Source organism: Notothenia coriiceps, unplaced genomic scaffold, assembly GCF_000735185.1.
Source record: "Notothenia coriiceps isolate Sejong01 unplaced genomic scaffold, NC01 NC01_scaffold00028800, whole genome shotgun sequence".
Taxonomy (NCBI): domain Eukaryota; kingdom Metazoa; phylum Chordata; class Actinopteri; order Perciformes; family Nototheniidae; genus Notothenia; species Notothenia coriiceps.
This window is the reverse complement of record NW_011361501.1, coordinates 171,003-184,133: the sequence shown is the minus strand read 5'-3', so window position 1 is coordinate 184,133 and position 13,131 is coordinate 171,003. Positions and strand designations below refer to the sequence as shown.

General features: G+C 38.2%; 2 protein-coding genes and 1 long non-coding RNA gene across 3 annotated transcripts; 1 reads left to right on the top strand and 2 right to left on the bottom strand.

Moving 5' to 3' along the window:
* Positions 1–138: 138 nt before the first annotated feature.
* On the top strand, positions 139–1,892 carry gmfg (glia maturation factor, gamma). The gene is made up of 7 exons (XM_010786171.1): positions 139–273; positions 682–778; positions 935–984; positions 1,061–1,110; positions 1,204–1,286; positions 1,392–1,465; positions 1,678–1,892. The coding sequence occupies exons 1-7, from the start codon at positions 271–273 to the stop codon at positions 1,747–1,749; spliced, it is 429 nt and encodes a 142-aa protein (XP_010784473.1). The 5' UTR covers positions 139–270; the 3' UTR covers positions 1,750–1,892.
* On the bottom strand, positions 1,861–7,418 carry paf1 (PAF1 homolog, Paf1/RNA polymerase II complex component). Its single transcript, XM_010786173.1, has 14 exons — positions 7,208–7,418; positions 6,237–6,269; positions 6,016–6,108; positions 5,812–5,933; positions 5,637–5,703; positions 5,448–5,549; positions 4,965–5,070; positions 4,750–4,818; positions 4,524–4,627; positions 4,315–4,431; positions 4,088–4,216; positions 3,732–3,837; positions 2,944–3,028; positions 1,861–2,784 (listed from the first exon to the last, which is right to left on the bottom strand). Exons 1-14 carry the CDS (start codon positions 7,249–7,251, stop codon positions 2,348–2,350), a joined length of 1,614 nt encoding a protein of 537 aa, XP_010784475.1. The 5' UTR covers positions 7,252–7,418; the 3' UTR covers positions 1,861–2,347.
* Positions 7,419–8,428: 1,010 nt separating this feature from the next.
* LOC104958434 (uncharacterized) lies at positions 8,429–11,648 on the bottom strand. The gene is made up of 4 exons (XR_799767.1): positions 11,358–11,648; positions 10,257–10,393; positions 9,350–9,394; positions 8,429–9,251 (listed from the first exon to the last, which is right to left on the bottom strand). It is a non-coding gene; the product is annotated as an uncharacterized lncRNA (long non-coding RNA).
* Positions 11,649–13,131: the final 1,483 nt, after the last annotated feature.

The following is a 13,131-nucleotide window of genomic DNA, read 5'->3' as shown; positions in this document are numbered from 1 at the left end:
TTTTTTTATGCAAAGGATTTCCCTTCATGTATTACATATGCACTAAGAGATGTTTAGATTGTTTTCTAGAACTCTCTGCTGATTGTGCACTGGTTTCAACTATTGGTTTCAACTTGTGTCAAAACAGGAAGCAGTGCTGATGCATGTCTTGCCTCCCTTTGGCATTGAGGAGGATCTTGACAGTCTGAGAGTAGCTGTCAGTTTGTCACAAGTTTGCCTTTTTCAAGAAGCCCCTCTGAATACAGGAAGGCAGGAAAGAATCCTCTGAGAATGGTAGGTTAAACTGATGCAATTGTTTGAAAGATTTTGCCTTTCTGTTTAAATCCACTCGATATGATGAGATGTCATTCATACGTCTTAGTGTTTATATATTTTTTACTTAACCATTGCGACAGAAGTCGACCATTCCCCGCTCAGTTTCACACAGGAAGCTTCATTCTTGCATGTTGCAGTCAAAACATTTCCTGCCCTGAATATGTCAGAACAGTGTTATAAATGTTTAATGCATACATAAAGAGTGGATAGGCGCCTCAAAATCTGAACAGACCCGAGGATATGTCTCTTAACATTTGTGTTTCTATTTTCGGCCTGTAGACCAATCCACATAACTTTATCAGCACGGGAGACATTTTGATATTTCTTAGACTGACACATTGAGCCTTTTTTTATGCCACTTTGCAGTCGAGCTCACTGGTTGTGTGTGAAGTGGATGAAAGTCTGAAAGAAAAACTGAAAAAGTTAAGATTTCGAAAAGAGACCAGCAATGCTGCCATACTGAGTAAGTATCAAATACCAATACTGAATGTTTTGGTACTTAGAATATTTGTATTTGTAAAATGATCAACACAAGTTGAAATCGAATACAAATATCAGTGCATCAACTAACATACAAAATTAACCGAAAGCCTAAATAATCGTTTGATTTTTTTTTAAGTGAAAATAGACATGGTGAAACAGCATGTTATCCTTGAAGAGGAATATGAGGCAAGTCCAATGTTCTTTCATTTGTTTAATGGGTTGTACATTTTTCTTTAAAAGGTAACTTACATTTTTATTTTAGGACATCTCGCTGGAGGACTTGAGAAATGAACTTCCAGAGCGGCAACCCAGATATCCTTTTTATCCCGACTCAAATCCTTAGCTTGACACAAGGTATATCAGCTTCAACTCTGAAAAGTTTTAAAACCCTTAACAGTACTGCACATTCATCGTCTACAGCTACAAATATGTCCATGCTGATGGGAGGGTGTCTTACCCTCTGTGTTTCATCTTCTCTAGTCCAATGGGTAAGTAATCACGGTATCTTGATCAAAAGTGATGTAAAGGTAGCATTTGTTAGTTAAAGAATGTTTGATGAACCCCTATGGGAAAATGTTTAATCATTTGAACAGGATGTAAGCCAGAGCAGCAGATGATGTATGCAGGCAGCAAGAATCGACTGGTCCAAGTTGCAGAGCTGACAAAGGTGATTACACGTACTTTACCAATACTCCAGTGGTATACTGAGCAATACATTGAAATGGGACAATTATTTTATATCGACAAAACCTTAATTATCTTTAAGATGAGGTACTGTTTTAAATCAGAATATTTAAACTTTTAAAATGCATCATTTGTTTGTTATGATACCTGCACATTAATTTATATTAATGTGTCTCTTTGTTTTTCTTTGCGGAGGTCTTTGAAACAAGAAATGCTGATGACTTGACAGAAGAATGGCTGAAGAACCAGCTGTCATTTTTTAACTAAATTTGGATCTCCAATACTTTTTATTTTGGTTGAAACATGACCAATGCCCATGGATTTCAATTATTTATTGTCATCAATCTTTTTAGACATGAACAATGCCCTTTTTTTCCCCAATACTCTGAATAAAGCATCAAGTAAACTGATTGTAAACTTTTTTCTTGAAACGAAAATAATTACCGTTCTTCTTAAAGCCGATTGTAAAATACTTTTTTTACATGCAAGTGGTTCCCCAGATTGAATAATGAGGGAAAAAAACAAATACTTTGACCAACGCTTCTTAAAAAAACAATCCACCTGTATTTTATTATCCGCTTCGAAGCCGTAACACAATGACAAGTCAAAAACAGAGAGAACAAAGACATTTTTACTTGATCCTTTAAGAATACGGTGCACAAATGGCTACAGGTGTGGGATATAAATCTACAATTAAAAAAGGTGTTTGGAAAGAGATGTCCTCACACACAAATATCATTTCATATTTGCAATATATAAGCTACATCCCCAGACTGCGCTAATGTTATGGTCAGTGACCGATGTCTTGGAGATGAACATACAGGTAAGAAAGGTGGCCGTCACCTTGCTGTCCTGATCACAGATCTCATTCACTGTCACTGGCGTCACTGGAGTCTGAGCCTCTCTCACTGCCACTCCCGCTCTGAGCCCGGGTCTCCGAGTGGCCGCTGCTGCGCTCGCTGTGTGCTGGAGAGGCGCTGCGGCTCCTGCTGCCTCCTCTGTTCGCTCCTTCATCCTCACTACCGCTTCCCTCCGCCGCGCTGCTCCTGGCTGAGGTCTTGTTCTCCTCTTCGTTGTCTTCACTGTCATCGTCACTGCCGAAGATCTCTTCCTCATCTCGCATTTCTCTGGTCCTCTCCCCACCGCTCTCGCTCCCACTGCCACTTGTCGTCCTCTTACGTTTCTCTTTGCCCTGTTCCTCCGCGTTTTCCTCTGGTTTTGGTTCAGGTATTTCCTCCTCCCGCTCAGAGTCACTGCCAGAGTTCTCTGCCTCACTGCCACTGCCCTTCTCTTTCTCATCACCTGTAGGAAGCAGTTTAAATATCACAGATAGAAATAGAAGTCCTGTCGTCAATCCAGAAGACGAACAATGTAGCTGACAAACCTCAACTACAGTGCAGTAAGGAGCCAGATAAATAAAAAGTAGTGAGATACACACTGGTAGATCAAAAGCAAACTGACCAGAGTCCTGCATGTCCTTAAGCAAGTCCAGGTCTTCCTCTTCATCTTCTGGCTCATGGTTCTCCAGCTGAGCTTTACGTGCATCCTGAAAATCAAGATAAAACTGAATCAGTCACAAGTAAACTACTGTTGTCCAAGACTCCAGCTTTACACTGCTATAGCTGTTTCAGTCATTAGATTAGCTGAGTCATGTTGGAGCGGATGGTTAAAAACAAAAGAAATGCCAACATGTATTACATGCCAAATAATCTAATATGGTTTAAACAAACTACCTTACTATTGAAACTACTTTGTTTCGTTCATGTTGAATAACCAACTGAATGTAAATCAGTATTACATGTGTAATCCATGATAAATATGATTTATTAGCTTGTTTTTTAAATAGATATGAAGGTAGTAAAACAAAGTTAGCTTTACTTAAATAAGACAAAAAATATGATTTATTTACTCATTTTAATTTTAACTTAACGAGGTACTGACTAAATAAGGAACAAGTACCTTAAAGAAAAAATACATATTTTAATTTATCGAAAGAATATTAAAATCATAACCGATCTGTGTTCTTCTTTAAATATGCCCTAAACTAATTAGAGGCTTTTAAACTACTAGCAAGTATAGCTAAATTGTTGACCAGTTTAACTAGGAAAGAGTCAAAGAGCCAGAGCGTTCATCTGGAATGTTCCTACTTTACAACTGTGAGCACCCCATATCCTTACAGTAAAAAAAAGAAAAAACTTTTAGTCCAAGTCAGAAAACAACAACAATTGGAAAGTAAAAAGTACACTCACCTGGGCTTCAAGCTCCTTCTCGTTCATGTCTCTGTGCTTACACACCAGCACAGCGTTTGTGGTTGACTGCGCTCCAGCCTTGGCTCTCCTCTTGCTCAGACGCACTCTGCAGCACAGAAAAAAGGCGGTTAGAGGACAAGGTCCAACAGTTTCCCACGAAAGCCCCAAATATCATGGTGATGGTGCGGTTTGTTTTGTGCGTTACCAATATACACTAAACTTTCTAAGGCATAAAAATCCACACTTAAGCTTGATCTAATCACACCAGCTGAAATGATTCCTCTTAAAAAGCAAACATCACTTTTTACATTCTTAGATGGACCAAGAAACAAGCTATTTTCTGATCAATTAGTTACCTTGTCTCAAGTTCATTGTAGTAAACACCATCTCCATCTCTGAAGATGAAGAAGTAGTTCTCTTCATAGCCCTTGCTGGCTTTGTTCTTGACATTCCAGTTGTACTCCCTGGCTATCTTGTAATCATACCTGAAACACAGAATAAAATACATTATTACTCCCTGGTGTACAAGCAAAGCAACAAGGTGATTTTTAAATGACTTTCTTAATGCAATATTTCTACATACAGATCCTCAGGCATATAATCCATGCCCTCATCGCAATCCCTCTTGCGCTTGCGGATTGTTTCTTCATTGGGCAGGAAGTAGGCCACAAACTGATTGCCTTCCTCATCCATCATACCCCTGTATTGAACAGATGTGTAAAATAAGTTAGTGTTTATACAAAAATGTTATTGTTTAAACGCACATGTATGCAACACATATTCTGAAGAGACCTGATCATAGCCTGTGACATCCTTTCCACTCCTTGCGGTGCTAACAAGTCTTTAGGCGCGGGATCAGAGTCGAAGATGACCTGAGCACATGGGTTGATCCACATCTGGGGAAAGAGAAACAAGTGTACACATTTTTTATTTATTTTCATACTGCACTTCTCCCACTACAGTCAACAAAAATCATACACCGAGTCAATTAATTAAAAATAGGGAAATTATAGCTCACCTTGAAGTCGGGGAACACAGGCATTACTTCCACGGGAGTAACTCTGGGTTTACTGTAGTGCTGTGCAATCTGAAGAGTAATAACAACACATTTAAAAAAAGAGCAATAACTAGGAGAAAACCACAACAACTAATGCCCATTTTACCCTTGAAGTTGCTTGAATTTAAGAGCAGTTTACAGCCATAATTTGGGAAGGCTCGTTGTGGCCCGCTTACCGATTTCTGTGCATCCTCAAATGTTTTCTCAATAGCAGAAATCTGGCTATCTCTGTCCTTGTAGATTTCTTCTTCTGTAAACTGCTGTTTGACAGATACACCGATCCTTAAAACAAAAACACGCATGTCATACACACAAATTCGTCCACTATTCGGTATTTTCAAAGTACCGTAATTTTCGGATTATAAGCCGCGCTTTTTTCCCTATTTTTCGACGCTGCGGCTTATATAACGGTGCGGCTAATCTATGGATTTTTACAGCTAACGGCCAACACCTTTAACTCTATGGGCTCTATGGCCGGTCCGCGGACCCCCACCTTTAAGCGGCGGGTTCCAGCAGGAAAAGCTGGAGGCCGGAAAAGAGTGAGACAGGTAGCGCGCAAAAGTAAAAGTGGAACCGAGAGTGGTATGCCGCTGCTGCGGCTTATATTCAGGTGCGCCTTATAGTCCGAAAATTACGGTAAGCCTATTTAGCCAACTTACTTGACTTCCACTTTCTCATTAGAAACGCCATATCTGTTGAACTCTGTAGAAATATATTCTGTCTTTCTCATCCACGGCACCACTTTGGCGTGCTGCTGTGACCTAATAGGGAATAAGAAAACAATTTTAAATTGAAAAAATGTTCAAGCAAGTAAAAATAAAACACAGCTGCCTATTCAGCAGCCTTACCTCTTTGAACTGGATGGAGCCTGGATGTCCTCTTCCAACAGTTTTTCATCAGCAGGATCCAACAGTACTGAAAATGTAAAATATTTGGTCAGTCTACAGAGACGATAAAGCCCAGTTGTCTCTTTAAAATGAAAATAATAAAAAGGAAGTGACGTAAAAACAACAGGAGACTTACTACTTGGGTCTACGCGGTAAGTGTCTGGGTTGATGAGATCAATGGTGACCCCGAGGTCTGGTTCAGTCAGGAGTTCATGCTTGTGCTGCTTCTCTAGAGAGGTGGCTTTATACTGTACAAACCTGCAGAAACAGAAAAACAAATGTCAATCTGCGCCCATGTTAATCAGTGCATAGTTCATGAATGAAGACGCTGAATATTCACCTGTGCTGATCAAATGGATATGTGATGAATTTGGGGTCAAAGGGAATGTCCGGCAGGCTGTTGCAGTACTTCACTCGACAGACCACCCCTGACCTGTCATGGGCACAAAAGTATGGGACAAACACTTGTTAGGTAACCCAGACACATTTGCATTCACAAGTGTTACTTTTATAGGGAGAGACTGTAAAATAAATGCACCAAACTGTGCCTAATCTACTTACCTTTCTGGAACAGTTCTATGAGAGGATTGCCGACTGTAAGAGAAAACATATTTGTCAGACTATAACCTTATAAATAAAGTTCATTGATAATGTTCTACTCTTTTTGATACCATCTTTGACTTTCTCTCTACATTCTGGTTGATGGATACATCATGCATGTAGTCCACATTTTCTATTTAGTCAATTATTGTGATATTCTTGTTCATAAAGTATTTACATTTTCAGTAACTTACTACTACTAATGTTAGGTAACCTCACAAAGTATTTATTTATTATTACTCGTGTTATACGGATTCACCGGTAGGCCTACAATCATTTTGTAATACACTGTGTAAATACTCTGCTATTAAAACTAGATTTACACTATATATTTTTTTTTAGTACATATTAAACTAAACTAGATTCTAGTCTGTACTAATCCTGCAGTTTAACACCCTAATCATAAGTCTACATTTGCATTATTATTATTTACATTTTGTTAGCCTATATATATGTTTTTTTTTTGTTTCAACATGTATTGTTATATAATTTAATATAATGCAGATAGAATTCATACATTTCCATATTTCTCATAAAAAAACAAGAAATTCTACGTTACTATTAGCATTAGAACTAGCTAAGCTTTATTAGCGTAAACAACGTTTAGCTATCACTAACACAATTTAAGCAAATTGAAATGCGTTTATATTAAATAACTTGGACTAACTCGATAGATTAAATGTACCTATATGTTAGTGTTAGTATTCAATATTAAGGTTAGCGCGCCTAGTTAGCTTAGCAGGCAGGTTAGCATAAGTTAACTTGACACTAAGCTTGCTTGTTAGTTTAGCAAGCTAACTAGCACTGTTAGCTTATGTTGTACACAACAGAGACACCTTATAATGTCCCGTCAAGGTTTAAGAATGAACTCGATCACATCAACACTGCAGACAACAGCCAGTTTGAGAACCTTGTTAGATATTATTTCTTACCTGTGTCCGTCTTCTCGGGATTGGGACTGAATCGTCGGAGCCATTTTTATTAACAAACTGCTCGAAACTGTGAACAATTGTTTGCACAAATAATCAACAACTATATGGCAGATGATCCACGCTTAACGCAAAATCAACTTTAATCAGTATTTGTATGGCATGTTTTTATTTGTACCCGGCAGGATAGGATGTTTGACCCGGCGGTGATGTTTGAGATTCACAGAGAGGGTTTGCTTTATGTGAGCGACCCCTGCTGTCCTGGCATGTAACGTATTTCGAAAGTACACTCAGAAAAAACATGCCTTCAAAATACTTCCATTTATTTTACATATTGATACAAAAACAAATTGACATTCTTTGTCTGAGCTACAAAATAAAACCCAAATAATTTGCNCTTTATTAGAAACGCTTCTCCCTCGAACAAACGACTCACACTTGGGAATATGCCAATTTAGATTAGCTAGCATTCTTTAGGCCCCATCCATCAACCACCATGAACTCCTGTTGCCTATTTCCGACTACTCTTTCTCTCCTTTCACCCTCACTATTACTCTCATCCGAATTAGTATTTCCTTGCTTTTTACGTTTATTCCTCCTCACTATATCCCATTCTCCATTTCCATAACTCCCGCCTACTCCTTCCATGTCTCCTAACTCGCTTCCTGGCCCGTCACTTCCCTCTGCCATCTCTCATCCAGTCACAGTCCAGTCTACCTTCTCCAATCTCAGTCGATTTTTCGGATCACCGACCAAGAGCACTGGTCTTCATCTGCTCATCAAGCAAAGAGCTTAATCAGTATTTGTATGGCATGTTTTTATTTGTACCCGGCAGGATAGGATGTTTGAGATTCACAGAGAGGGTTTGCTTTATGTCAGCGACCCCTGCTGTCCTGGCATGTAACGTATTTCGAAAGTACACTCAGAAAAAACATGCCTTCAAAATACTTCCATTTATTTTACATATTGATACAAAAACAAATTGACATTCTTTGTCTGAGCTACAAAATAAAACCCAAATAATTTGCTGGTTTTGTTGAAAAGCAATGTGTTGGAAGACAAATAATCTTACAGGCTTGCAAATACTTGTATAACTATTGCTTTAAGAGAGGATATTTGCCATTGTGTTCACTCGCTCCCATATTGTTTCTGGCAAATAAATTACATATTGCATCTTTCTGTCCAAAAAATAATTCAGGGCTCTCTGCCCCATCCTGTTATCTTCAACAGCATTTTGAGCTTTTGCAGTTGCTATAAATATAGCTCGGTTATTATGTGTCCTCAGTATTGACAAGTCTTATATTGGAATAGAGATACACAACTGATCAAAATCAACAGATAACATGATGTTGTATTTCCCATATTTGAAATGCTTAAACCATAAATAGTGTAGTTTTTTATTACCAGATTATTACTGTAAGAGAGAGCAAAATATAAATTCCTTGATCAAATAATGACATCTTTGTTATAGTTATTTCGTGTTCAGTTCATGGTTCCATCACCTCTGATATTCAAAGCTAGATTACTTATTTGTTGAAGGTTGTGACATAAAACATACACCCACACACCTGACTATAACATTGATATAAACAACTCAGCACAGATTTACTGCAATTTGATATTCAAAACATATTTCACTGCAGATAGCAATAACTCGAGTTGCATGAAACAACATATGAATAAAACAGAATCTCTGCCCAAGTCTCAAGACAAAATTAAAACAAAGACACACAATATGAGGTTTATTTTTCTGCTACATTGATTTTGCTTGCCTATTAAAGTTCTGAAAGGGAACATACAAGTTGTATTAATCATTCCCTATAAGTCTTAGTGGTAACTCTTCCCCAACAGTTACTTAGAGGGGGCCTACATATATTTATGTTAACAAGCGCTGTGCACAGCAGTTAGTCAGTGCAAAGGAGAAATAGCTACAGTTCTGTATGTGTTCTTCGTTGTATCCATGCATTCTATTGAAAGTCCATTAGAAGGACGTCTTCATCTTTGCCGGTCTGAGGTCTGCATCTCTGTCTGCATGTCGTTATCAGCTCTGTGAAGAGAGACAAGAGATTAAACCTTGCATTTAAATATGCATGGGTCCTATTTTTGTTTGTAATAATCTTAAAAAATGTTGAATGAAGTCCTTGCCTGCTAAACATGTTTATCATCTGTCCAGGATCATCTGCAAATACCCTGTAACATCGAAAGAATAGTTCTCTGAAAACATCATGTTAACTAAACCATGAACAGAGCATGCAAAAATGATTCAATAATGGACATTGCAAATTAGGTCTTAAGTGTTTTTCCATCCATTGTTCAGTAGGGGCTTGAGGAGTCATAAAGTCTGCATTTGGGTCCTATGAAGAAAATAGAGTCATGGTTTTTAACTTTCAATGCATGTGATTCTATCGTTTATTCTCTCACTGTACTTATACATAAACAGACAAGTCACGTGTTGTGAACAAAGTGGCATCACAGTCACTGGTGATCCTAGCTGGTTGACCTGTAACTTCATTAAGTTTTTCTTATGAAACAAGATGAAATGATTATTTACTCATGGCAAAAAGTTGTAACAGCTAGAATCATTTCAAAAAGTAAGGCTAAGGACCGGAATGAGACGATACAGGATTTTAATTGTGGATTGCGCTTAAAACAATAAATGTAAAAAAATATTCTTGGTAGATTTCTAGTGGATTTGAATGATCATTTAAAAACATCACTCACATAATATTGCTTTATTTATGCAGATGGAACGTGTGATTTATGATTGACTTATTTAAGATAGTCTTTCACTAAAAAGTATGTTCACTAATGTAATATTGAATGCAAGGCTATTTAATTCAAGTTTTTGCCATTTTAAGAATATTTGAAAAAATAAAAGGAAGAATCCCAATTATCCCGACCAGGATAATCTTGATGTTACATTTTTGCTAAAGTTAGAAATAACACTGAAAAGTGTGGAGTAACTATTTTTGCTTTTAAGTCTTATAATGAACAAACTATGATGAATAAATGACTAAGATAAAAAGGTAAACCACAGAAACACATTTCTTACCCATCTCCCCAGTAGTAAAAAGCCCGGTCTTGGTAGAACATAGACAGAAACAGCCAAACACCTATTGTCTCGACCCAGAAGATAACAAACAGGAACCATAACGATGACAACAGGACTTCACACAACATCCTGGAGTTCTGTGAGGACAAACCGTAGAATTAAGCGATGTCTGCTGCAGGACATAATTATGAGCCAACATACTGTGACTGTAACAAGTATTGTGTATTCATGTCTCCCATCAGAGAATTGTCCATACAGTTCCTAATGTATCATAACCTTTTTTTATAATTGTATACATTAAAAAAACAAGTATATAATGAGCAAGTGTTGCATTTATTGTGAATATGGCATTTCAAGATACTATCAGTATTTTTTCTAACATTACTCATTACAATATATTTATTAATAATAAGTATAATTATATTTGTTGAACACCCAATTCAATGCTCCCAATATAGGTTTGTTGAACACATTTTGAATAGTATGTTGTTAAATACTGCTAGGTCGTTTATGGATAGCTCAAACAACACAAACAAATGCATAATTGAATAGTATTAAAAGTATGACACTTTATTGAGTTTGCAAATCAATGTTTTTACTTTTTTTAGCATAAAAACACAAAAAAAGTGGCTAGTGTCCTCACAGCTAACTTTAATGTCAAATATTAGCTAACGTATGCAGTTGTAGAAAGCATAAGTAAGATGCTGGCTGACGGAATTGTCTTTGTCAACCGTTAATATTCATGTACAACGTTGTCTTTACACATCCTCGATGCATGTACTTAGCCTATGAGATTAGATATTTCAGGAGGCTAGCTGAAGTCATGATACAAGTTACTTTACTAGCCATCTGGCTAGCTACTAGTTTCAAAATATCGTGTCTGTGTAGCTGGTTAAGCTAATGATCAGCTACAGTTTGACTTGACCAATTGCTAATGACTGCTTTTAAACGTGACTTTCTTACATGTAAATAGCACAAGGTGACACGCTGGAGCCACTGTGTTATTAAAAGCTAACGTGTAACATGTCACTTGTACAGAGTTACGTGGCAGAAGGTCAGTAAAAAGGCATGGAGGCATATTGTATTGTTTTATTTACTCACTCAAGTAAAGGACTCTTGAAACGGCATTCCTGTTACAGCTATCAAAACCCTTCACGTTTGTTTACAACGCTCGTCGCTTTATCACGCTGCATGCATTTCCGGTTGGTTCCAAGCTGTGGCTCTCGGACCTTCTTAGGTCGGGGCCTTTTTTTCATTAATCCCATGAAGGCAGTGGCGGTGTCGGTGTAGACGATGTGTTCGGGGTCCGTCTCTTACCAGTGACGTCACGCATTGTACGCATTGTGATTGGCTGTACGGTAATTTACCCAGGGGTGCTCGGGGGCAAATCACATCTACAGATCATGACAAACCGAATTGAAGTATTCCTATACTCCTAGCGTGTGAAAAACATGTTAAAAAAACATGAAAACGGAGCAATGGCTGTACGCCATTGGCTGTACGACAACTCAAGAGGACCATCATACACGGTCAAATTCCGAACATTTAAACATAGCCTACATTTCATTCTTTACTTTGTCCGTTATTATATGTAGAAGATATTACTTTTTTTTCCGTCATGTTGTTTCCATAGCAACAACTTCAAACAGGAAGTTAACCTAAATTACATTTAAGACACTGCAACGAAAGTAACAAAAACAATGTAAAATGTTTCTGAAAACGGAGCAGTGGCTGCGATGCTAGCTTTGTGGCTAGCGGTTAGCATTTTCAATGGAAATATACATCGAAACATCATGTTTCAGTAAAAACAAGGCCCCACTGATCATCTAATCTCTGAGACGATTCCAGGGATGCCTGACTTGAGTTTCTAGTACCCCAGGGAAAGTGGACACAAATGCCCCAGATCAGCCTCTTAATTTACCCAGGGCCTAGTGCTTAGCTTTGGGCATGAAAATTCAGGAAAACTCTGAGTATTTTATTACATATCTCAACTTTGGAGAGGAGTTGGGGGACAAACGACACATCAAATCACATCTCCACATCAAGCCGAAGCTAATTTGAATATTCTTGACTGCCTAGCCTGCGGGGAAATTGGTGTGCCTGACGTCAGTGACGTCATTGGTAAGAGACGGACCCCGAACACATATGGGCCCTTTCTCATTTCTCTAACTCCCCTCCTCGACTCCTATCCTCGAGACTTAGTCCCGCCCACAGGAGATGCGAGCGGAGGAGCCGAGGAGGGGAACCGAGGAGAGAGGAGGGGAAGCAGCAGGCGGTTAGAGAAATGAGAACTCCTCTCCTCTGAACGGTCATTTTAAAGAGACGTCCACTAATGGTGACAGGAGGCACAGCAGCCCTCTGTCTGATGGACAGATGTGTTCATGACGACTTATATATTTACTTTTAATTCATTCACAGTGCAGTATAATGAGAATAACAGGCTACAGATGCGGGGACACACACACACTTACACACACACACACATATATATATATATATATGTATATATTATTTATATAAATATATACAATTTCAGAATCAAACAGAGCACTCTCATAATAACGTAACAACCTCTCTCGACCTCTCTGGTCGCAATGAGGAAAATAAATTACGGGCCAAAAGTTTTATTTACAAGTATTAAAAGTAAGAGAGTAGGCNACACCGGATCCAGTGACCCATACGGGAACCTTGCTACAGAAAAAACTCAAGAGAACATATGATCCAAACCAGTCCTGACTGCTGCTGATTTGATCACATATGGCTTCAATTACATAGTGTAAGAGCACGTGAACGCAAGGGCTGGGGAATTAAAGATATGTCTGTTTATATCAGTAAACCGACGACTAATAACTCAGTTTTGGCTCATAAAATCACG